Genomic DNA, 23419 nt, shown 5'->3' on the forward strand with positions numbered 1-23419 from the left:
AGTGATATAGATGAGTAGGTGCTTCTCTAGTTGGGATGTATTCATCTCTTGTGATGCGATAAATTCCAAAATAAATTTATAATTGTTAGTGATTAACTGATTATAAATAAAGAATTTATTTTTATCATTTTAATTTCTATAAATTTTTATATTTATAAATTATATAATTACAAATGATTAATAATATAATTGATTTTTTATCAAAAATTTACTTAATTTATTGTTATTTATAAATTATATAATTACAAATGATTAATAATATAATTAATTTTTATAAAAATTTTACTTAATTTATTGTTATTTAGTCTTGAAATTTTTTATCAAAATTTTACTTAATGTCTATAATTTTTTACTTAATTTATTGTTACTGACCGGTACTGGTCCCTATAATGCCTATCCGAACTAACAAAATTCCCAAAACGCCCACTCAAATTTGTGGGTTACGGGTTACAATCTCTACCCGACACAAACTTGACCCGCTTTCTCAGTCTCTCTAGTCTTGTTCCCCAAGCTCCATTTCACGAAAAACCCCAAATCACGCGGAGAGGAACAAAAGAGAAGAAAACAATGTCGAAATCGATCTCTCACAACGCCACAGCAAACCACGACGCGCTCCGCTTCGGATTGGATGGAGTCAAAGGCGACATTGTCGGCGTTCATCCGCTCCAATCTCTTCGAGAGAGCGTAGGAAACCCCAACCCTAATTTTTATCATTCCGTATGTTTTCTTGAATTTGGCTTGATTCTTTTTGTTTTTGTTTTGATGGTGATTTAGAATCTGAGGAGCTTGGCGGAGAAGAAGAGGATGGGGTTAGATCTCACCTACGGATCGGCTCTCAACTTGAGAATGGATTTCGATCGGCAAATTCTCTCCAGGTGCCGATCCGTAGCCCTAGTTTTAGACCTAGTTTTGGTATGATGTCGTCAGTTCTGAGTGTGAAAAATTGAGTTTTGACGTGATTTCAGGCTTGGGTTTGTATGATTTTGACATTTGTTAAGTTATATGCGGCAAGATTTTGGTTAAGATTATTTTGCCGTTTGATTGTTTAAACTTGAAGTTTTTTTTATTGTTAAATGTAAATTCAGTTAAGTTCTATATATGATTTAGTTACAGGTTTGTTGTTTGAGGTGAAACTAGTACGCGAATGGTTGTTAATATCCTTTAGGCTGAGATTAACTGGTGACAAAGCGCAGTGCAGTTCAATAGAATATTTGGAGTGAGCTCATGAACAGATGTTCAGCTGATTCTTCATTCTTCTGTCGCTATTGCTTGAAGTCTTTACACTTTTAGGGAATAGATCACAAACAGCATCAATCACGTGGCTATAGCCTATATGTTTTTTGAAGGCCACTCATATTAGCCAATAGGTAATTAATTAGAGATGCACGATCTGCACAAGATGTTGATAAAATTATTCAATTTTATTTATGGCAATGTAAGACCTGAAATTTTTTAGCAGACCATTGAGAAGCCTCATCTCTGACACACACACACACACACACAAAGATAGTTTTCGTATAACATTCTTTGTTTTGCTTCTCTATGTTGTTTCTTGTCCGGTAGGGACCTCCCGGCACTGCTAAATTTCCACCAGAGACCTTTTGACACCTTCTATTGTCGGGAAGTTAGAACAATGAAGAACTACGAGTCTGTAATATTTCAGTGCTTTGGTCTAGTGTATCATTAGGAGCAAATTGGTATGCAAATTATCCAAATTCACTTCTTATCCACATATGTTAAAGTTAATAAAGATGTTATTAAATAGTACCCAAATAGAAATTTGGGGCATTTTGTCTATAAGCGGAGTTAGTATAGTTTTTGTAGCATCAACTTTGCTTAATATTTGCTCCATTTGTAGTTTACCACGACAAAGATATGTATGTGATATATGTATTAATTATCTAGTAAGTAAATTCTTAATATTTGTCAATTAGCGACTACAATCTTTGCATTGGTATTACTGCTGATAATGACTCAGATTTGTTACTATTTACAGTCTTATGAATGAACAATATGGAATAACTGGTTTGCTTATATGGGTATTTGACTTTATATTCTCTATATACTCATTTAATTATATAGAATTGAGATGATTTTAATGCTCTGTGCTTCCTTGGAAGAATATCTAAAATTATTCAACAGTGTAAATATTTTTCTGAGGTTATGAACCTAATACATATCGTAAGGAGATAATGTTTGAAGATTAAAAGTTTTACTTCGAGTCTATACCGAAGCATTTACTTGTCAAAGTCTATGACCATTGGAGAATTTAAAAGATTATATATTAGTAATATTACCTTTTTTTACCTCTTCCTCCATTTCCCTGTATTGTCAACAAGTTTTTAAGTCCTCAGAGGTAGATATATCTTTCTCGCTCATAATGCTGGAAAAAAACAACCGTTCCTTGTTCCAATCTGGTAAACGGAAATGGTTTGGTTACAAAAGCTATCGTCTGTATTGGGTGTTTTCGTCAAAAGTTAGTCTCGTTGTGGAATTCATTATATCTTCGATCAATTACAACAAATTCAAAAGAGATAGCCTTTTTATAAGACTTCTTTTACACAACAAAATAAAAATTATAACTTTTTAGAAACAAACGCAGGATCGTTGTTTCGATCGCTGCTTGCGTGGGATCTTTGCCTGTGCCGGGGGTGCGTTAGCCCGTGGACCACCAAATCACAGACCGTGAGGGGTTTAATGATTCTTCCTTCGTTTATCAAAGTGAGAATTTGAAACGAATATCTTATCAAAGTAAGACGATCGTTCTTCTTAAGATCAAGTCAAAGCTCGAATCTCAAGAAATGGCCAGAAACTCAAGTACTCTGCTCTGTCTGCTCCAAAATGCTCCGCCCCTGCTCTCTGATCAGCCCCCCCTAAAAAATCAATCTCAGGGGGTATTTATAACCCCTGAACAAATAACTATTTTCGAGACAGTGTTTGCTGTCTCGTCGGCCGAGACAGTAAAGACTGTCTCGGGTTCCGAGACAGTAAACACTGTCTCGGAAATCTTCAACTGCCCGACAGTTTTCTTGTAACTGCCTTCCCACGTTTTAAAACTCTGTTATCTTGGCAGTTATCAATGTGATTCTCACCCACGATGTTTCCCACGTTCCTGAACAGTTGGTGGCCACGTGTCGGCGGTTATAAAACAGTTCTGAACCTTTAAAAGCTGTCTCGCGTGCGAGACAGTGAACACTGTCTCGCGTGCGAGACAGTCTATACTTGTGTCCTCTTTGATTTTTGGATGACTTCCTTTTGAGCTGTATTTGGATATCTTTCAGTATTTTTTGACGCATACCCCCTCCAAAGTATTCCAGACTCATTCTTTTATAGAGGAGTCTGTGATACTTTGGATAAGATAGATTTTACTTACGATCTCTTCAATACTTGGTTGAGTAGATCGTGTAGAAGGATCCGTAAATGGTTTCAACTCTTGATCTCTTCATTCCTTAGTCTATTTAGTTCCTTGTAGAATAGCTAATATTCTTTCGGTACTACGTTTATCGCTTGACCGTTGTCGAGATCTTGAATCGAAGCTGGGCTTTTGTTACCAAATTGATACTGGATTGTTAATCACTATATCAGTCTTCATAAGAACACAGTTTATACTCATGTATTTTTTTTTGAGTTTTCAGGTTATTCTTAAGAATATTCTAAGTGATATTCTCCAGAAACTTCCTGTTGAGGGTAGGGAAACAATTTAGACTCGTGTACCTATTGGAGTATTCTGGTCTCTTTTTTGTTGGTAGAGGTGAACCCGATGATGGAGAGGAAGAATTTTATATTCCATCTCCTGGTCTTTTTTTTGTTGGTAGAGATAAACCCAATGATGGAGAGGAAAAATTTTATATTCTATCTCCTGGTCTCTTTTTTGTTGGTAGAGATAAACCCAATGATGGAGAGGAAAAATTTTATATTCTATCTCTTGGTCTTTTTTTTGTTGGTAGAGATAAACCCAATGATGGAGAGGAAAAATTTTATATTCTATCTCCTGGTCTTTTTTTTGTTGGTAGAGATAAACCCAAAAATTAGAGAGGAAGAATTTTATATTCTATCTCCAGGTCTCTTTTTTGTTGGTAGAGATAAACCCAAAAATTAGAGAAGAAGAATTTTATATTCTATCTTCAAGTCTAAAGAAAACTCAAAGTGAGATCTCCACTTAGAGAATCTGGACAGGTTTGAATAATCCTAACTGTCATAAGGTTTGATTATTCAACTTAAAAATGGACCTCTCGTTCGTGGAATGAATCGAGAGAAGATTCTGGTTGTGGTCCTAACTGTAGTAAGGTTTGACCAAGTGGGGGTTTGAGACGATCCTAACTGTTTAAAGGTTTGATCGCTCGATTTGCGGACTTCTCGTTCGTGGAAGGAATCGAGAAATTTTTTTGGCTTTGGTCCTAACTGTTTAAAGGTTTGACCAAATGAGAATTTGAGATGATCCTAACTGTTTAAAGGTTTGATCGTTCAATTTGTGGACATCTCGTTCATGGAAAGAATCGAGAGGGGATTTTGGTTTTGGTCCTAACTGTTTAAAGGTTTGACCAAATGAGGGGTTGAAACGATCCTAACTATTTAAATGTTTGATCGTTCAATTTGTGGACCTCTCGTTCATGGAAGGAATCGAGAGGGGATTTTGACTTTTGTCCTAACTGTTTAAAGGTCTGACCAAATAGGGGTTTGAGACGATCCTAACTGTTTAAAGGTTTAATCGTTCAATTTGTGGACCTCTCGTTCATGGAAGGAATCGAGAGGGGATTTTGGCTTTGGTCTTAACTGTTTAAAGGTCTGACCAAATAGGGGTTTGAGACGATCCTAACTGTTTAAAGGTTTGATCGTTCAATTTGTGGATCTCTCGTTCATGAAAGGAATCGAGAGGGGATTTTGGCTTTGGTCCTAACTGTTTAAACGTCTGACCAAATAGGGGTTTGAGACGATCCTAACTGTTTAAAGGTTTGATCGTTCAATTTGTGGACCTCTCGTTCATGAAAGAAATCGAGAGGGGAATTTGGCTTTGGTCCTAACTGTTTAAAGGTTTGACCAAATATGAGTTTTGTGAGGGAACGAAGTGATCGAATCTCATCTCAGCAAGAGTATTCGGAAATCACCGTGGGGATGTAGTGTTTATCACTTTGTTTGTAATGATCGGGTTATCCCTAGTGTTTATCACTTTGTTTGTAATGATCGGGTTATCCCTAAGAAAATTACATATAGCATTCTTTCGAGAATTTCCCGTTACATGAACCATCCACCCCTGGGTTATCCCTAAGAAAATTACATATAGCATTCTTTCGAGAATTTCCCGTTACATGAACCATCCACCCCTAGCTTTCTTCGCGAAACTAGGTCTAACATCATACTGAGTTACATGACCGTGTTATCCTTAAGAATATTACATGTAAAAATTCTCCAGGAACTTCCCGTCAAGAGTGGGAAACAGTTTAGACTCATATACCTATTGGAGTATCGAGGAGCAGTTTATACTCGTATACTCTTTGGAGTGCATGGAGAAGCAGTTTATACTCGTATACTCTTCGGAGTTAGGGGAAACAATTTATACTCGTGCACCCAATGAAGTTAGAGTCGTCTTTACTTGGCTTGTTTCGTCGTTATGACGCCGGAGTCAATTAAGGCTTGGATTTTATTTTTGAGTCCAAAGCAAATCTCGGTGGGATGAAGAACCCTTCTGTGGTACGCACAGTAGTTTGGATCCGTAATCCTCTTAGCTCCATCCTGATCCTTGATAGGTGGTAACTCAATTTTATCATTGGCGATGAGGTATTTTAATATGGCTGGAGCTTCATCATTTTCGAAAGAATACTCCTTTTAAAACTTCGGATCGAGAGTCGCGTTTCCAGCGATTGCAGATGTCGTCGGTCGGCTTCTCTTAGCTTTCTTTCTTTTAAGAAAGTGTTCAACTTGTTCATCGCGTATTTTTAAATCTTTCCAAGTTTTGGATGGTACGACCCCCAGGGCTTCCAGGACATCGATGGAGAGATTATTGTGGCATGTTTGCAGGATAAACTCCTCTGTAATAGGATCTCTGTAATTCATTATTTTGTTACGGAAACGTTTGACAAAATTGTCGACTGACTCTCCGTCTTTTTGCTTCTCATCTAAAAGGGTTCTGATTGACACTTCGGTGTCATCATCGAAAAATTGCTGAGGAACAAACTTTTCATGTTATCCCAGCAATTGATGCTCCCTGGCTTGAGACGTCGATACCAATCGAAGGCGGACCCATGAAGGGTGCCAACGAATGACTGAACCATTAAAGTCTCGTTTCTAAAGATCATGCCCAAATGAGACTTGAAATAAATCAAGTGCTGAGTAGGCGAGCTTTTCCCGTCAAACGGTGTGAAGTTAATCAGATTGAATTTTGCCGGGTACGGTATTGAATCCCATTCTCTTGGATAGGGACATGGAATACCCGTCTTTTTCACTTCTTGAGCCGTCATCAAAGCGTTGATTTTGTTTTCAAGCTCTTTTATTTTCTCGTCATCGTCTATGTCTTCATTCGAAGGACGTCGAGGAGAATGAGTTAGACCACCCCCTGTAAGAGGTGCCATTGAACCACCCTCAATATCGTTATTGGGAGGATGCGTTAAACCACCCCCAGCGTTATTGTTATTGGGAGGTGTATCAGCCATAATAACTTCATCTACTTCTGGATCACTGTTATCTACAATATTCCGAGGGTGGCGGCTGGATTCAGCTCGCTGACTGGACTCAGGAGATTGAGGCCGTTGAGCTAGTAATTCTCTCATTTGTTGGATAGCTAACTCAATCTCTGTCTTCATTTCAGCTCTAATTTCTTCACGTTGTTTGGCTAGAGCTTCTTGAAGTATTTGAGCGAACTGATCAGAGGTGATTGTGAGTACTTCTCTGGTTTGTCCTCTGCTAGATATTGTATCATCCGAAGCGATCGCAGAACAAGTGTCCGAGAGCTCGTCCTCTGATGACTTTCCTTCATGCATTCTCTTGTAGTCCCTATATCTGATGGCTCTTAACTGGAGTCGGGACATCCGTTGGGCAATTCTTGAATTGACTTTTCCTCTCGGGAAAAAATCGGGATTTGATTCACTTGAATGGCGCCTAGATTTTTCTTTATCAGCCATGCTGATGGTGATTTCAGGGCATTCGTCATCTTGGACAGCTGATCTTCTCTTGCGGAAATGTCTCGGCTTAGGCTTTGACATTTCGGTGAAAAGATTGTGGAATACCGAGACTCTTCGTGGGATGACTTCTCGTTTTACGTAGTTATATTTCGACAATGCTGCTTTAATGAGTCGCGCGCAGGAACAATGAGAGTTTATTTCTCGAATAATTCTCCTTCGAAATTTATTCAAACCCACAGCTTGATAGTTCGATTCATCGATATGATTGTCGGAAAATCCTATCGTCTGTTGGTATGACCTCCCAGGCATAACGATGTCTTTTGGCGAACACGTCTTCTTCTAGGGGTGTAAAACCTTGTTGGCATTCTCAGGACAAATTATTGTTGCCTTTGAGCAATCTAAGGTTATGTCAGGAGTCACACGTTTAGAACCACCCCCTTGCGGGTGCGAAGTCTTAACGGGCTCCGAATGCTGATTTTGCACAACTCCAGACTTTGGAATCCAAACTTTGCCGAGTTTTGGTGATTCTTTGGCCACCGTTTCCTTATTTCTTTCTCGTCTTTGTTGTAAGAGAGCACGTGCATGAGCTGCGTTTGCACGACGTTTTTGTATACGTTCTTTGAGGGTCGAGCAAGCCCTTTTGACAAAAGTCCATTCATCCGTCGTTAGTTTAGCTGAAATATGAGTGATTGGTTGTTGAGACAACTGAACCACTTAATGCCTCCTCGACTCTAGGTCCACGTGATAACGAACCCCGTCGGTTTGTTCCAAGGCCTTAGCTATTTGGCGAGCGCGGCGCTGATGTTGTCTTTGACGAGCCCTCTTCGTCAGTGCCGGAGGGCTTTGATTCAATGATTCTTTAACTAGATAAGAGTCATTGTGAGCAGAGGTGTTGTGAATAAAATCCTCAGTAACAATCAGGCGAGAGTCTTCATCTGTAGCATTCGACGGAGTCGAAAACTTAAAAACCTTCTTAGAAGATGAAATCTTCCTGCATTTATGAGGCGGGGAAGATTTTGAGGATGAGGATGAGGATGACATGTATTCCTCAAACTTTGCTTGGTCGAATTCATATTCAACCGTGGACTCAACCAGTATCTTGATCGGCTGCGACACGACGGTCTCGGCAGCGAGATCGTTGGCTCCCACTGTGGTCGCCAGTTTGTTTTCGTCAAAAGTTGGTATCGTTGTGGAATTCATTATATCTTCGATCGATTACAACAAATTCAAAAGAGATAGCCTTTTTATAAGACTTCTTTTACACAACAAAAGGAAAATTGCAACTTTTTAGAAACAAACGCAGGATCGTTGTTTCGATCGCTGCTTGCGTGGGATCTTTGCCTGTGCCGGGGGTGCGTTAGCCCGTGGACCACCAAATCACAGATCGTGAGGGGTTTAATGATTCTTCCTTAGTTTATCGAAGTGAGAATTTGAAACGAAGATCTTATCAAAGTAAGACGATCGTTCTTCTTAAGATCAAGTTAAAGCTCGAATCTCAATGAATGGCCAGAAGCTCAAGTACTCTGCTCTGTCTGCTCCAAAATGCTCCGCCCCTGCTCTCTGATCAGCCCCCCTAAAAAATCGATCTCAGGGGGGTATTTATAACCCCTGAACAAATAACTATTTCCGAGACAGTGTTTGCTGTCTCGTCGGCGGAGACAGTAAAGACTGTCTCGGGTTCCGAGACAGTAAATACTGTCTCGGAAATCTTCAACTGCCCGACAATTTTCTTGTAACGGCCTTCCCACGTTTTAAAACTCTGTTATTTTGGCAGTTATCAACGTGATTCTCGTCCACGACGTTTCCCACGTTCCTGAACAGTTGGTGGCCACGTGTCGGCGGTTATAAAACAATTTTGAACCTTTGAAAGCTGTCTCGCGTGCGAGACAGTGAAGACTGTCTCGCGTGCGAGACAGTAAAGACTGTTCGCATGGCGAGACAGTAAAGACTGTCTCGCGTGCGAGACAGTCTATACTTGTGTCCTCTTTGATTTTTGGATGACTTCTTTTTGAGCTGTATTTGGATATTTTTCAGCATTTTTTGACGCCTACATTGGGAAGGAGAAAATTGCAGACATCTATTGTTTATTGTTGTTTGCAGTGTCATTGCTCAATAAAAAATTGCAAGGTATAAAACTATAACATGAATAACCCTAGGAGGCTAGGACTGTTGGTGTTGTATTTGTCTGTGAGGCTGTTTGCTCTTTTGGTAGTTGCCATTGCTTGGTACCAGTGTACTTATGCCCAGAGTGCAAACGTTTGAGGACAAGGCATTGTATGAGTCTCGAGCTCCCATAACATCTATCTTGTTGGGTGAGGGAGGTACTGACTTTAATATTCTTATATTTCAGTGTAACCTGTTATGGTTAAGTTAAGTAATGAATTTGACAACGTGTATTGATTTTCAGACCTCAATTGTGATCTTCTTTCAACATGCAGGAACCGTTTACAAATCTCAGTCAAGATCTTTCTTTTCCTCTATTGGATAAACTATTAAATTTATCTTATGATATGTTGTATCTGATTCTAAGTTTCTAACATATCAAAGCAGCATCACACTCTTAATTCTACATTATAAATTGTTCATGTGAATCATATCTCATGGTATACTCGACTGGTGTTGCAGATTTCAGAGGCCACCTGGAGCATTGCCATCATCCATGGTAGGTTTGGAGGCCCTAAGTGGTGAATTAGATGATTTTGGATTTGAAGATTACCTTAATGGTAATAACCATGACCCCCTAAACTTCACGTTCCTTTACTTTTTCTGAATCATGCTCAATGAAACAAGCACGGCTTAGGTGAAAGATATCCAATAATCTTTTCTGTATTCATTTTCAACTATTAAAAGCACTAGTTGATTTTGCTTAAAGTATTCATACCATTATTAGACAAAGCACGCTGGGTTTAATACATTGCATGATTAAAATCGCATATTCAAGTGCATGTAATCCTTCTATTTACTTGTTCGTGCAGTGCCACAAGACTCTGAAACTTTCCGGCCTGCTGATATGCATCACGGTATGGAGGTCCGTCTCGGCCTCTCGAAAGGACCTGCTTGCCCTAGCCTTATCTGAATTATCCTTATGATCTTGAGATTCACGAAGAAAGAATTTTCACTGCTGATTCATTTCATATGATTGAAGCTTGTATCAAGTTCTGATAACAGTGACATTTGTGAGCGCTTGTTAAGCTGCCTACTTAATGAACCCTGAAATTTTATTGCTGCCTGAGTTTTAAGTAGCTCTTTAATGGGGAAAGAAAAAAAAGTTCTAGTATGTATAGTTGAGAAAGCTTTCTTTTTTAGTTAATTGTTATTATCTTTTTTTTTTATATTTGTTTTGCTTCTGCTGGGATTAAATCAAAAATAGAAAGTGAAAGCAAAATTACTTTTCCAGATTTTTTTCTTCTTCATGAGTTTCTTATTTAAAAGTTCTGTTTGCATGATAAAAAGTGAAAAGATGGAAAATTCATTTGACTGTTGATTTGTCATCTACTTTGTTATATGTACTATCTGATTGTTATGGATATATCTATTCATTGATTATTATGGAAAATGAATAGTGAAAAATGTAAATGAGGAGTATAGAAATGAGAATACCAGCTTATCCCATCTCTACCTTCACTTTTACTCACTTTCACACGGCTAAAAAAGCTCATATGATACTCTTTGACTTTTCAACTAGTTCCGAACATTTTTCAATTTGTCAATTATAAAGTGAAATTACTTTTCATTTTTTTCCATATATATTTTTTACTTCTATGTTTATTAGCCCGCAACTAATTCTTGTGCAGGGTGCTCTCTATATTCAATACAATTAATATGCAAAGTATATGCAATCAATAAAAATCAGGCAGGTGAAATATTAGTGCAAATTAACTATTGAATCATTGCAATCCGCCAATTCAAATTTGATATACCCTAAAATCGAGGGATTCTTAAAAAAAGGGGGGTTTTGACACGTGGCAAGTGGGACCACCTTAGTCTCGCCTTCAGTGCTCCAATGCAAACTCCATCTTAATTAAATTCCCATAAATAATTTTTTCCAAAAAAAAAAGAAATTTTTTTTTCTCAAAATCTCTTGACTCTTTATTTTATATTTTTAATCTTGAAATGAATCCGGAGGCAGCTTCATCATCTACAACCGATGCAAGCTCAGATCCTGCTGTTCCTAGGAGGAAATCAAAGAGACCCAAATGTAAAATTTTCCAAATTTTCCTTTTTTATTTTTTAATTTATCATGTGATCATAATTGTGATTTTGCCATTTCCCCCATCTTTTCAGCCCAAGTTTCTTAACGTTATTCAGGATTATTCCATTGTATTAGCATTTCTTTCTAGAGGAAAGAAACCTATTGTGTTAACAATTTAATGCAACAGAAAGAAAATTCTTTACTAATATTATAGCTTAAGCTATGTATACAAATTGAGATGTATTGATGAAAAATATTGTATTTTGTAATGTTGAATTGCAGATTCGAGATTTTCACAGCAAGAACTTCCTGCTTCCAAACTAATACTATCTCCAACTTGGGCAAGTCCTTTAATGATAAAATGTTTCCAACGTGTATTACTACTTCATGTCAATTTTTTGAGAATTTTATGAAGAACATTTTCTTTTAAATTGCAGATTATATCAGTACTTGCATCGGTTGCAGTTATTTTTATTCCAATTGGGATTACATGCCTATTTGCATCAGCACATGTAAGTTTAGATATATTCGTGTTAATTTTATATACACCCTTTGTACTATAGAGGATTATACAAATATTACTGTAAAAAAAAAAATTTAATTAGCACTAGACTTTTTTATGCCCAAAAGGAGTAGTTTATGCATACATGTATTGTAGAGGATGTAACTTCGACACCAATAAGAGAATAATATGTGATACACTAAAATATCAGAAAATCTCTTTGCAACACATTGACGTCATGAGACAGACAGATGATGGGTTGTATGAGTATCCGGAGGTCTAAGTGTTAATAAACAAGTTTACCGATAATAAGCGGTTAACCCCCTCTAGTACATGGGCTATTTCTGCAACTAAAACTATTTATTTTGGTTAATATATATCGGCGCATCTAACTCATTTCTCAATACACAGGTGGTTGAAATTATGGATCGATATGATACAGATTGCATCCCCTCGAATGATAAAATTGCTTTTATACAAAGCAGCGAAACTAATAAGAGTTGTGTTAGAACTTTAACTGTGAGTTCATCTCTATCTATTGTAGGAGTGAATTTGGTTACTTGCTTTAAGCATTGGTAATGTGGTTGTTTTATGGGTTTGATTCGAAATGGTTAATTGTAAATTCTTTCAGGTGCCAAAGAAAATGAAGGCCCCTGTCTACATCTATTATCAGCTGGATAATTTCTATCAAAATCATCGCCGGTAATCGTGATAATCAGAATTCCTTCATTCACTCAGAAGTTCATAATTTTGTCTGAAGAGTATAGCAGTTAGATCTATATGCATAACATGTTTAGTATTTTCTAATTAGAAAGATTAAACAGTTAACTTTTCCATAAAGGTCAATTACCAGTACTGACATGCTAACTAAAGGTTGCCACTTTCACGTCAGGTAAATTTCTTGTCGTATCAAGTGAATAACAATGTGTATTTTCTCGGGACATGGAGAGAGGATGCATTGCCTATATGGAAAATGACTAGATTGGGAATTTCTCTCTGAGGACATTTTAGTTATTTGCTATTTACATGCAGGGGGTCCAGTGGAAGAGTTTAAAATTCGGGGGGCTTTGTGAGACACCTAAAGGTTCAGAGGGGTTATGTTCAAACCACCTCAAAGTCTGGGGAGTTTTGTGATACTATACCTTAATTTAAAATTAGTAAGATTCATTGTTAGTATATAATTATGCCTAGATAATCCCAATGTCTTCTCTGTGCCTCTTATAACAAGCCTATGCATGATCATAACACTTTCTTATTGCCAATCTGCCATATTAATCAGACAGCACAGTCTTTTCTTCTTCACGATTCAGCTTCATGGTATTATTGCAACTGGATATGTTCTAGGTACGCCAAAAGCCGAAGTGATACGCAACTAAGGTTGAAATCAGCTGAACATGCGACAGACCTAACTTGTAAACCTGAAGGAACTACATCAAAGGGTTCACCAATTGTTCCATGTGGGCTAATTGCTTGGAGCTTATTCAATGATACGTTCAAATTTTCTTTAAGGAGTCAAATTCTAGAGGTGAGCAAGAAGAACTTAACTTGGAAAGGTGACCAAGATCGAAGGTTTGGGAAAGATGTATATCCAAAGAATTTCCAGAGTGAAGGCCTTATCGGTGGTGCCAGACTCAATGAGAGCATACCTGTAAGTTATAACTAATCTCAGGGTTTTTGCCCAAAACTCCATTGAACTTAAATTAGAGAAACTCTCCTGAACTTTAAAATTTATACTAAGCTCCTGTGAACTATTGTAAAATTTAGCAAGTGGCGTTAAGGGGAAGAGTAATAGGTTTAGGTTATGGCAAATCAAAGTTTATGATGAAAATTTTGAATGAAGAGCATTCATGTGGGACAACAAAAAGCAAAACATGTCAAGTTTCTAGACTTCATACCCTACATGTTCATTCCTTGTATTGAAATTTTATCATAGTCCAGGGGGCTTAGTATACTTTTACGCAAAACCCCCTTGGACTTCATAAATATGAGAAAATCCTCCTGAACTTTCAAAACTACACTAAACTCCCCTGAACTATTGAAAAATCTCATAATTAACACGAAGCGCTAGAGTAGTAGGTTTGAATTATTGGGAATTAAATTTTATGATGAAAATTCTGTATGAAGAGCATTCATGTGCCAGAACATGACCCGGCAACCAACTCACGCTTGTAGACTTGTTACGCTACACATTAATACTGTTTATGAAATTTTCCAATAGTCACGGGTTTTGCTGGAATTTCAAATTTCAAGTTGCCCTTTCGTTTTGTTCCCATTTTCATTCTTCCTTTCTTTTCCACTGACACAATTGCAGTTAAGCGAGCAAGTTGATTTAATTATATGGATGAGATCAGCTGTTCTGCCTACTTTCAGAAAGCTCTATGGAAAGATTGAGGTAGATCTTCAACGCAATGATAAGATAACTGTTGAAATAGAGAACAACTATAATACATATAGCTTTGGAGGGAAGAAGATTTTGGTTCTTTCAACAGCATCTTGGCTCGGTGGCAAAAACAATTTTATGGGTATCACATATCTCACGTTTGGTTTTCTGAGCTTGTTGTTTGCAGGGGGCTTCATATTTTTGTACATGCGTAAACCAAGGTAAGCATCTCACTTGTTTCCTATTAGTTTGAACTTATTGTTGGCATGAAAAATTTATGATATGAAGTGTTGAATTGTTGTTTCCATTTATCTTGAGCTGTAAATGAAGATAAGTTCTCATTTAATTATAAATACACAAATGTTGGGGATTATGGAGCCTACAAACAACACACACGATAAAGAGAGCAAGCAACAAAACAATCCAAAGAGTACTTCCCGTGGTTCAACCAAACATGCTTATATCCATGGTCTCTCATCCACTATCTTCACAAATTACAACCAACACAATCGATACAAGTTTTGCATGGACAAACTTGAAAACCCTCGCACTTCTCACATCTCTCATGGAACCCAAGATCACCGATCACTCAACAGCTCCAAGAGACCAATCATCACACTACATCACTCAAAGAACCCGAGAACACTGTTCACTCAAGCATTCTAAGTGGATCCTCCCTCTTGTCTGGAGGATAGCTTTCTCTACACACACACACTTATAGCCACCAATGAGAAGTTCAAGAAGCTAACAACTAATCTATCGTTTCATTTCCTATGCATTACCTTTTAAACTTCAACCCTTCGCATTCTTCAATGTTAACTAGCCTTTTAATCTTCCTAGTCAACACAATACGCTCCTCATTTATGAGATTTGGGAAGAATCCCAACAAATCCTCCCTTGAAGTAAATCTCCACAAACAGCTCAATATGACTGGTTGCTTCCAACACTAACCACGCACCTCCGCCGGTTGACACGTATCTATCAATCACCACTCCTCTGCCAGTGTTGATGAGCTGCTTGCGCAATTGCCCTGTCACCAATCGCCATTGTCGGCCTTTTAGGGCTCATCACCACCGTCTGCGATCCGTTAGCTCTGTCACACCTTAGATCGTTGCATATGCTCTATCCTCAATGAAAGCCATTGCTGCCTTGCCTCTCCCGCTCCCTGCCTAGCATGCATTTCCTCTCACTCTTGCATGCCTTGGATCTTCGCTACACTGTTAGCCATCTCTATTAGGGCACCACTTCCAAGGTTGTAGTTGCTTTATTCAACGATATTTTCATCCTTTGATTTTGTACAAAAGATTCGCAAATGACCCTCCATCTTGCTTGACAAACTCCTCCCTTTAGTGTACTCCTCCCTTTTTGAAAATTCCTGCGACCTTAGATCTGATGCTACTATTGGAGATTATGGAGCACACAAACAATACACTCAATAAGAAGCGTTAGCAACAAAACAGCACAAAGAGGGTTTTTTGTGTGGTTCGACCAAACATGCCTACATCCATGGTCTCTCATCAGCTATCTTCACAAACCAATAAACCAATACAGTCGATACAAGTTTTGTACAGATAAACTTGATGCATCTCACATCTCTCAAGGAGCACGAGAACACTGATCACTCAAGAGCTCCAAGAGACCTATTGTTGGAGCAGAGTCACGCCCACCGCCGCGGAAGCGATATCACCTGAGAGAGAGCACTGTTTTTTGTTGTCACAAAAGCACAAGTCAACCTCTATATTCTTGTTTCTCAAAGGAAACTAGAATAGATAGTGAAATTCTTATTTCTCAAAGGAAACAAGAATCGAAAGTGATATATTTCATCAAAGTGAAATATACACTCTTCCTCTCATCAGTTCTAGGACTGAAATATCGAGGGAACCTACAAGCTATGGCAACTCACAGATAATACAAATACAAACACGAGATTTATGTGGTTCGGCTAACTAGCCTACGTCCACGGGAGGAGGGTTTTTCACTATGAGGGAAAAATACCAAACTTTACAAGTTCTCTCTCTTCCTCTCTTTCTTTTCTCTCAAAAACTCCTCTTGAGATTTTTGCCCCACACTATAACTCCTCCACCACTTCTCTATTTATAGAAGAGCAAAGGGACAAGGCTGAATATTTTGGCGGGCTGAACGAGCGCGCGCGGGAGAGGAAAACACGGGCGCGGGAGAAATCGGCGGGAACAATTCCCGCGTTCGAACACGAGCTCAAGCGGCAACGAGACGTGGGTTGGGAAAACGCACACGAAACCCAAGCGCGTACGGTGCCGAACTCGCCCACGAAATCATCTCCCGCGTGATCATCCCCACGCGCACGAAAAACGCCACAAGAAACCCATGTGGGTGGGCCCCCTATGTCCCCTGCGTACACACTATCATCACACAACATCATTCAAAGAACTCGAGAAGAATGATAATTTAAGAGTTCTAAGAGGATCCCCTCTCACCTAGAGATTAACTTTCTCAACACTAATACACACCCTTCTATGGCCACCAATCAGAAGTTCAAGAAGCTAACAATTAATGCGTTGTTTCATTTTTCTATGTATTAGCTGTTTAAACTTCAATCTTTTGCATTCTTCGGTGTTGACTAGCCTTTCAATCTTCCTAGTCAACACAATACACTCCTTTTTTATGAGATTTCAGGAGGATCCCAACAACATACTTTGCGTTGATTACAGTACAAGATTGCTTTCTGAATCAAAGCCAATAAATTGCAAAGCATTTTAACTTCTAATCAAAGACAATAAGTTCAATGGAAGTTTTGGCAGACAAAGTCAGGAAAATGACTAAGTTGATAAAAAGTATGTAATTTACTATCTAAATTAACCCTCATATGACCAATGAGATACCCTCTGAAATCTCTATCGCCTATAAGATCAAGACGTCATCACCAAATTCGTCTTTGGATTAGTTAGAGCTCCTTCTGTTTCATGAAGTGAAGTACATTCAATTTTGTGAGTAATATAAGCAAATTGGATCATTATATGTCATTCAAGGTTATGAATTTAGTTAAGAAGTTGAGCTTTCCTCTTTTTCTTGCTTTTGTCTTGTATTTTGCTAATGCAATATAGGCTCATTTTCTGCCCAACAATCTTCATATCGTGCTGCATTTATAAGAACGTGAAGCTGATACAAATATTTCTGTTCTTGGAATACATTTTTAAGCTTGGTTAATGAGAACATTCATTCTGAAATTTAATGATCCCATTTAAAATGATAATGCATTAAATAACTTCCATGAGAATAAAGTGTAGAGTTGGTGAAAAGTCAGAAGTATGCCTCTGGAAGTTGGGCGGTCGACCGGCAGTGGAGCTGCGGTCGACCGATATGTGCACACAACTCTTAGTGTGCCTCTGGAATTTGGGCGGTCGACCGGACGAAGCGCTGCGGTCGACCGCGAATTGTCCAGATAGCAGACTGGACCTCGGGATATTTTGCGGTCGACTGGCAGTGGTGCTGCGGTCGACCGACTATCGGGTTTTGGGTTTAAGTTGGTTTTCCAGACCCGTTTTCTTTGTAACTTGTATATAAACCCCAAATCTGTTCTAGGGTTTTATGCAAGGGAGATTTTGAGCTGCCAAAGGGGATTTTCTAGGGCTTCTTTTGTTGGAGTCTATTGGAGAGATCAAGTGATCTTGTTTGATGGTTTTGGGTAAGATTTGTAACCCTAATTTGTATTCCCCTTTGATTTGATTAGTGAAACTCTCCCCTCCTTGCCCCGTGGACGTAGGCACATTACCGAACCACGTATATCTTGTGTTCTTGCTGTGATTGGTTGGCTTGTGTCTATTGTGGTCTATTTTGTTCTTGTGTGTGCTATTGTTTTGGCTATTCGAGGCTTCCGCGGCGCACAACAAGTGGTATCAGAGCTCCGGGTTGGATTTGGGAGTTTTGTTCGAAGGATTCACTGTTGGATTCTTATTTGAAGAGTAGATCTACAATATGGGTGATACAAGCAGGGCTAGTTCAAGTGCTACTAGTACATCGGGGTCGGCTTTGACAAAGGCGATCCAAAATTTGAGCATCAATAACACTAAAATTGATGTCCCAAAGTTCGACGGCAAGATCAACTTCGGTTTATGGAGGTGTCAAGTAATGGACGCCTTAGATGCACAAAACTTGGAGGAGACCCTTGAGTTTCAAGAGAAACCCGAGGAGATTGATGATAGGGTTTGGAAGAAAATGCACAGTAGGGCTTGTGGGGTTATTCGGTCATGCCTAACACCGGATCTCATTTATGATGTGATGAACGAGACTTCGGCAAAGAGATTGTGGGAAACGCTCAATGAAAAATATTTGACAAAGAGCATTGAGAATCGGCTTCACTTGAAGAAGATGTTCTACCAATTCAAGATGAAGAGGGGAGTTTCCGTTCGAGAGCATGTTAACGACTTCACAAAGCTAATTTCGGATATGGTCAATGCTGATATCATGGTGGAGGATAAAGATAAGGCGATGTTATTGTTGTGTTCATTGCCAGATGATGAGTTTAGCACCTTTGTTCTCACTATGATAAATGGGCGAACTACAGTTAGCTACAAGGAGGTGACCTCGGTATTGGTGAATTATGAGCTGAGGAAGAATGATTGTGAGCCCTCCGAGAAGGCATCGGGTGATGCACTTGCAGTTCGTGGCCGTGCTCCAAACCGTCAAAAGTTCAACCGCTCAAAATCGAAGAATAGGAGTGACCATAAAAGTGTTGGTAGAAATCAATGTGCCTTTTGCAAAGAATAGGGACATTGGAAGAATGAGTGCCCAAAGTTGAAGGATAGAGCCAGGAAGCAAAGGGGGAAAGCTGTACAAGCTTCAGAGGTGAATGTTGCCAAGGTTGTTGGCGACATTTCAGATTCGGATTCTTCCGGTTATTCTTGTCCTGCATTGCCGTCAGTTTGTTATGCCGACTCTACGGAGGGGATGCTTGATTCGGGAGCTACATTTCACATTTGCCCTAAGAGGGATTGGTTTACCAACTTTGAGGAGTTGAAGAGAGGAGACGTGGTGCTCATGGGGAACGATCACGTTTGTCCTATTAGTGGGATTGGCTCAGTCAGAATCAGAATGCATGACGGGGTGACTAGGGAATTAAAAGATGTGAGGTTCGTGCCGCAGTTGACGAAGAACCTCATTTCTCTTGGGACTTTGGAGGCATCCGGTTATAGAGTGATATTAGAGGATGCTAGTTTGAAGGTCATGAAGGGGTCCATGGTGGTGATGCGAGGTGTCAGGGAAAACAACCTATACTACTTGAAGGGCAAGACAGTTACAGGGGGTCTGGCTGCTTCTATCACCACAGAGGAGGACACTACCACACTATGGCACATGAGGCTTGGACACACAGGTGAAAAGTCCTTTCAGTCATTGGCAAAACAGGGGCTATTGAAAGGTGCAAAGACCCGCAAGATGGAGCTGTGTGAGCATTGCATACTTGGGAAGAAGACAAAAATGAAGTTTGGCACCGTAATTCACAACACCCAAGGTATATTAGACTATATTCACACAGATGTTTGGGGCCCTTCTAAGCACGCATCGCTTGGTGGGGCAAATTATTTTGTCACTTTCATTGATGATTATTCCAGGAGGAATTGGGTATATACCATGAAGCATAAACATGAGGTCCTGGATATATTTGTAGAGTGGAAGAAGAAAGTGAAGCTACAGACAGGTAGAAAGGTGAAGACTCTTCGTTCAGACAATGGTGGAGAGTACAAGAGTGATCTATTTCTGCAGTTTTGCCGGGATCACGGCATTAGAAGGCATTTCACAGTTAGAGAGACACCGCAACAGAATAGGGTGGCAGAGAGGCTGAACCGTACCTTGCTGAAGAAGGTGCGATGTATGATGACGCAGAGTGGTTTGGCTAGATCCTTTGGGGCCGAGGCGTTAGTTTATGCGAGCCATCTCATTAACAGGTTGCCGTACACTGCGATAGAGGGGAAGACTCCTTTGGAGTGTTGGTCTGGTTCTGTGGCTAGTGATTATGAGACTCTTCGGATTTTTGGGTGTCCAGCTTATTTCCATGTTAGTGATGGGAAGTTGAATCCGAGAGCAAGGAAGGCTATCTTTGTGGGATTTAGAGAAGGTGTAAAAGGTTTCAAATTATGGGATCCACAAGACAAGAAGATGATCATTAGCAGAGATGTCACATTCGATGAGGCGTACATGATGAAGCCTCGAGTTCCTCAGCAGGTGGAGGAAGATCAGACAGGTGGGATATCGCAGCAGGTGGAGGATTATGTAACTCCACCCACTCCAGTTGGCACTGTTCCCATTGAGACTCCTACAGAGGTGACACAGGGAGGAGATGAGATGACAGTCGGGCATTTGGGGGATACAGTGGATGGCGAGGCTCATGAGCAGGGTCATGCTTAGGGGTCCATTGCAGCAGATAGACCGAGGAGAGAGATTCGTCGGCCAGCGAGATATGATGATGTCATGGTGGCATATGCTTTATCGGTGGAGGTCGTTGATGATCTGATTCCTGCCACATTCAGGGAGGCAGAGTCCAGCCCTGATTCCATTAGGTGGAGGAATGCTATGGAGGAGGAGATGCAATCTCTTCAGAAGAACGACACTTAGGAACTTACAAAGCTACCGAAGGGTAAGAAAGTTATTGGTTGCAAGTGGGTGTATGCTAAGAAGGAGGGATCTTCTATTGGGGACATTCGGTTCAAGGCCAGATTGGTTGCCAAGGGATATGCACAGCTTGAAGGTGTTGATTACAACGAGGTGTTTTCACCCGTTGTGAAGCATTCGTCGATTCAGATACTATTGGCATTGGTGGCACAGCTGGACCTAGATTTGGTCCAAATGGACGTGAAGACGGCCATTCTACATGGAGACTTAGACGAGGAGATCTATATGACACAACCTATGGGGTTTAAAGCTGCAGGAAGGGAAAATTTGGTGTGCAAATTGAGGAAATCTCTTTATGGACTGAAGCAATCACCGCGACAGTGGTACAAGAGATTTGATAGCTTTATGATTAGCCGAGGGTACACGAGGAGCCCTTATGACCCGTGTGTTTCTATGCGCAAGCTACAGGATGGTGAGCACATTTATTTGTTATTGTATGTTGATGATATGCTCATAGCTTCCAGGAATACTTCAGCTATTGGGAAATTGAAAAAGGAGTTGTCATCAGAATTTGAGATGAAGGACCTGGGAGAAGCTAAGAAGATACTGGGTATGGAGATTGAGCGAGACAGGGTGAAGGGGAGATTGAAGCTTACACAGAAGAGTTACTTACAGAAGATACTGAAGAAATTCAGTTTTGAGGGTAATACCAATGTGGTGAGTACTCCATTAGCTCCCTACTTTAAGCTTTCAGCTTTGATGTCATCAGTTTCAGTGGAGGATAGGGACTACATGTCCAAGGTTCCATACGCCAGCGCAGTGGGTAGCTTGATGTATGCTATGGTGTGTACTAGGCCAGATTTGTCACAGGCCGTGAGCATGGTATCTAGGTACATGCACAACCCCGGGAAGGGGCATTGGGAGGCCGTGAAGTGGATTCTACGATATATTAAGGGTACCGTGGACGTTGGGTTGATATTTGCGAAGAATGATGAGACAGGGCAGAATTGTATTGGCTACGTGGATTCAGACTATGCCGGAGATCTTGACAAGCGTCAGTCCACTACAGGTTATGTTTTTACATTGGCTAGTGCACCGGTGTGTTGGCGATGCACTCTTCAGTCTACAGTGGCGCTTTCTACTACGGAGGCGGAATATATGGCGGTGACTGAAGCAGTGAAGGAGGCTTTGTGGCTACATGGCTTGTTGGATGATTTGGGGATTGCACAGAAGACCATTCAGGTATATTATGATAGTATGTCAGCTATCTATTTGGCGAAGAACCAAGTCTACCATGCACGCACGAAGCACATTGATGTCAGATTTCACTTTGTACGTGACGTATTAGATGATGGTGATGTCACGTTGGAGAAGGTCCACACTAAGGATAACCCTGCTGATATGTTGACCAAAGTTGTACCAGGTGTGAAGTTTGGTCACTGTTTGAATTTATTGAACATTCTTCGTTGTTGAGGCCGTTGGCGGCCATTTGGATGAACTACGTTCGGCTTGATTCCTTGGGCAAGAGGATACGTAGGCAGTCTTGCAGATGCAGCCGGTTGAAGTTGATTGGGGGTGTTTTGGTGTCGGCTCAGTTTTAGGATAAACGTTCGCCGAGGTGGAGATTTGTAGAGTTGGTGAAAAGTCAGAGGTATGCCTCTGGAAGTTGGGCGGTCGACCGGCAGTGGAGCTGCGGTCGACCGATATGTGCACACAACTCTTAGTGTGCCTCTGGAATTTGGGCGGTCGACCGGACGAAGCGCTGCGGTCGACCGCGAATTGTCCAGATAGCAGACTGGACCTCGGGATATTTTGCGGTCGACCGACAGTGGTGCTGCGGTCGACCGACTATCGGGTTTTGGGTTTAAGTTGGTTTTCCAGACCCGTTTTCTTTGTAACTTGTATATAAACCCCAAATCTGTTCTAGGGTTTTATGCAAGGGAGATTTTGAGCTGCCAAAGGGGATTTTCTAGGGCTTCTTTTGTTGGAGTCTATTGGAGAGATCAAGTGATCTTGTTTGAGGGTTTTGGGTAAGATTTGTAACCCTAATTTGTATTCCCCTTTGATTTGATTAGTGAAACTCCCCCCTCCTTGCCCCGTGGACGGAGGCACATTGCCGAACCACGTATATCTTGTGTTCTTGCTGTGATTGGTTGGCTTGTGTCTATTGTGGTTTATTTTGTTCTTGTGTGTGCTATTGTTTTGGCTATTTGAGGCTTCCGTGGCGCACAACATAAAGCAGCAGCACTATAGCAAATAGAGAAGAAAATTACAGCACACATATTTCTTGCTTAATTTGAAATTAGTTAATCAAGTAATCCAACTTTGAGAATTTCACAGTTCTTCATTAAATAGAAAGAGTTTCTTATGATTTGTTCCCTCTACAGGGCTTTTGGAGATCCATCCTTCTTATCTTGGAACAAAGTTGCAGCTGCAGCAGCACCAGCAGCAGCAGAGAGTTCAACCCACTTAGATTAATTTCACAATCCTCATGTAAATAAAGCTTCATAGAGTTTGTTCAGTATCTGAGGTATCAATAACCTGAAGAAATAAATTGCGCATTCTTTCCTCCTTTTCTGTAGAAGCTGTTATCCACCTTTTGCCTTTCTGTCATTGCCTCACATTTTCCATACTAATATTTAAGTAAC

The 23419-nt window shown here is 40.0% G+C and overlaps 2 protein-coding genes across 3 annotated transcripts; both read left to right on the top strand.

Moving 5' to 3' along the window:
- LOC109849610 (cyclin-B1-2-like) lies at window positions 493–10446 on the top strand. Its single transcript, XM_020419469.1, has 4 exons — window positions 493–684; window positions 775–875; window positions 9741–9838; window positions 10091–10446. Exons 1-4 carry the CDS (start codon window positions 568–570, stop codon window positions 10189–10191), a joined length of 417 nt encoding a protein of 138 aa, XP_020275058.1. The 5' UTR covers window positions 493–567; the 3' UTR covers window positions 10192–10446.
- LOC109849608 (ALA-interacting subunit 1-like) lies at window positions 11208–23399 on the top strand. Of its 2 annotated transcripts, XM_020419466.1 has the most exons (9): window positions 11208–11313; window positions 11590–11648; window positions 11745–11819; window positions 12221–12328; window positions 12441–12511; window positions 13154–13457; window positions 14121–14201; window positions 14377–14410; window positions 23159–23399. In XM_020419466.1, the coding sequence occupies exons 1-9, from the start codon at window positions 11229–11231 to the stop codon at window positions 23242–23244; spliced, it is 903 nt and encodes a 300-aa protein (XP_020275055.1). In that variant the 5' UTR covers window positions 11208–11228; the 3' UTR covers window positions 23245–23399. The 2 variants fall into 2 exon arrangements, with proteins under 2 accessions (XP_020275055.1, XP_020275054.1); XM_020419465.1 differs by having other exon boundaries at window positions 14121–14410; window positions 23159–23390.

This window comes from Asparagus officinalis, chromosome 7 (assembly GCF_001876935.1).
Source record: "Asparagus officinalis chromosome 7, Aspof.V1, whole genome shotgun sequence".
In the NCBI taxonomy this organism is placed as follows: domain Eukaryota; kingdom Viridiplantae; phylum Streptophyta; class Magnoliopsida; order Asparagales; family Asparagaceae; genus Asparagus; species Asparagus officinalis.

Bases quoted from the DNA above. Each gene is read 5' to 3' on its own strand.
- LOC109849610 (XM_020419469.1), top strand. From the start codon at position 568: ATGTCGAAATCGATCTCTCACAACGCCACAGCAAACCACGACGCGCTC. The intron at 685-774 runs GTAGGAAACCCC...ATGGTGATTTAG, and splicing joins TCCAATCTCTTCGAGAGAGC to AATCTGAGGAGCTTGGCGGA. The intron at 9,839-10,090 runs GTAATAACCATG...TTGTTCGTGCAG, and splicing joins ATTTGAAGATTACCTTAATG to TGCCACAAGACTCTGAAACT.
- LOC109849608 (XM_020419465.1), top strand. From the start codon at position 11,229: ATGAATCCGGAGGCAGCTTCATCATCTACAACCGATGCAAGCTCAGAT. The intron at 11,820-12,220 runs GTAAGTTTAGAT...CTCAATACACAG, and splicing joins GCCTATTTGCATCAGCACAT to GTGGTTGAAATTATGGATCG. The intron at 14,411-23,158 runs GTAAGCATCTCA...TTCCCTCTACAG, and splicing joins TTGTACATGCGTAAACCAAG to GGCTTTTGGAGATCCATCCT.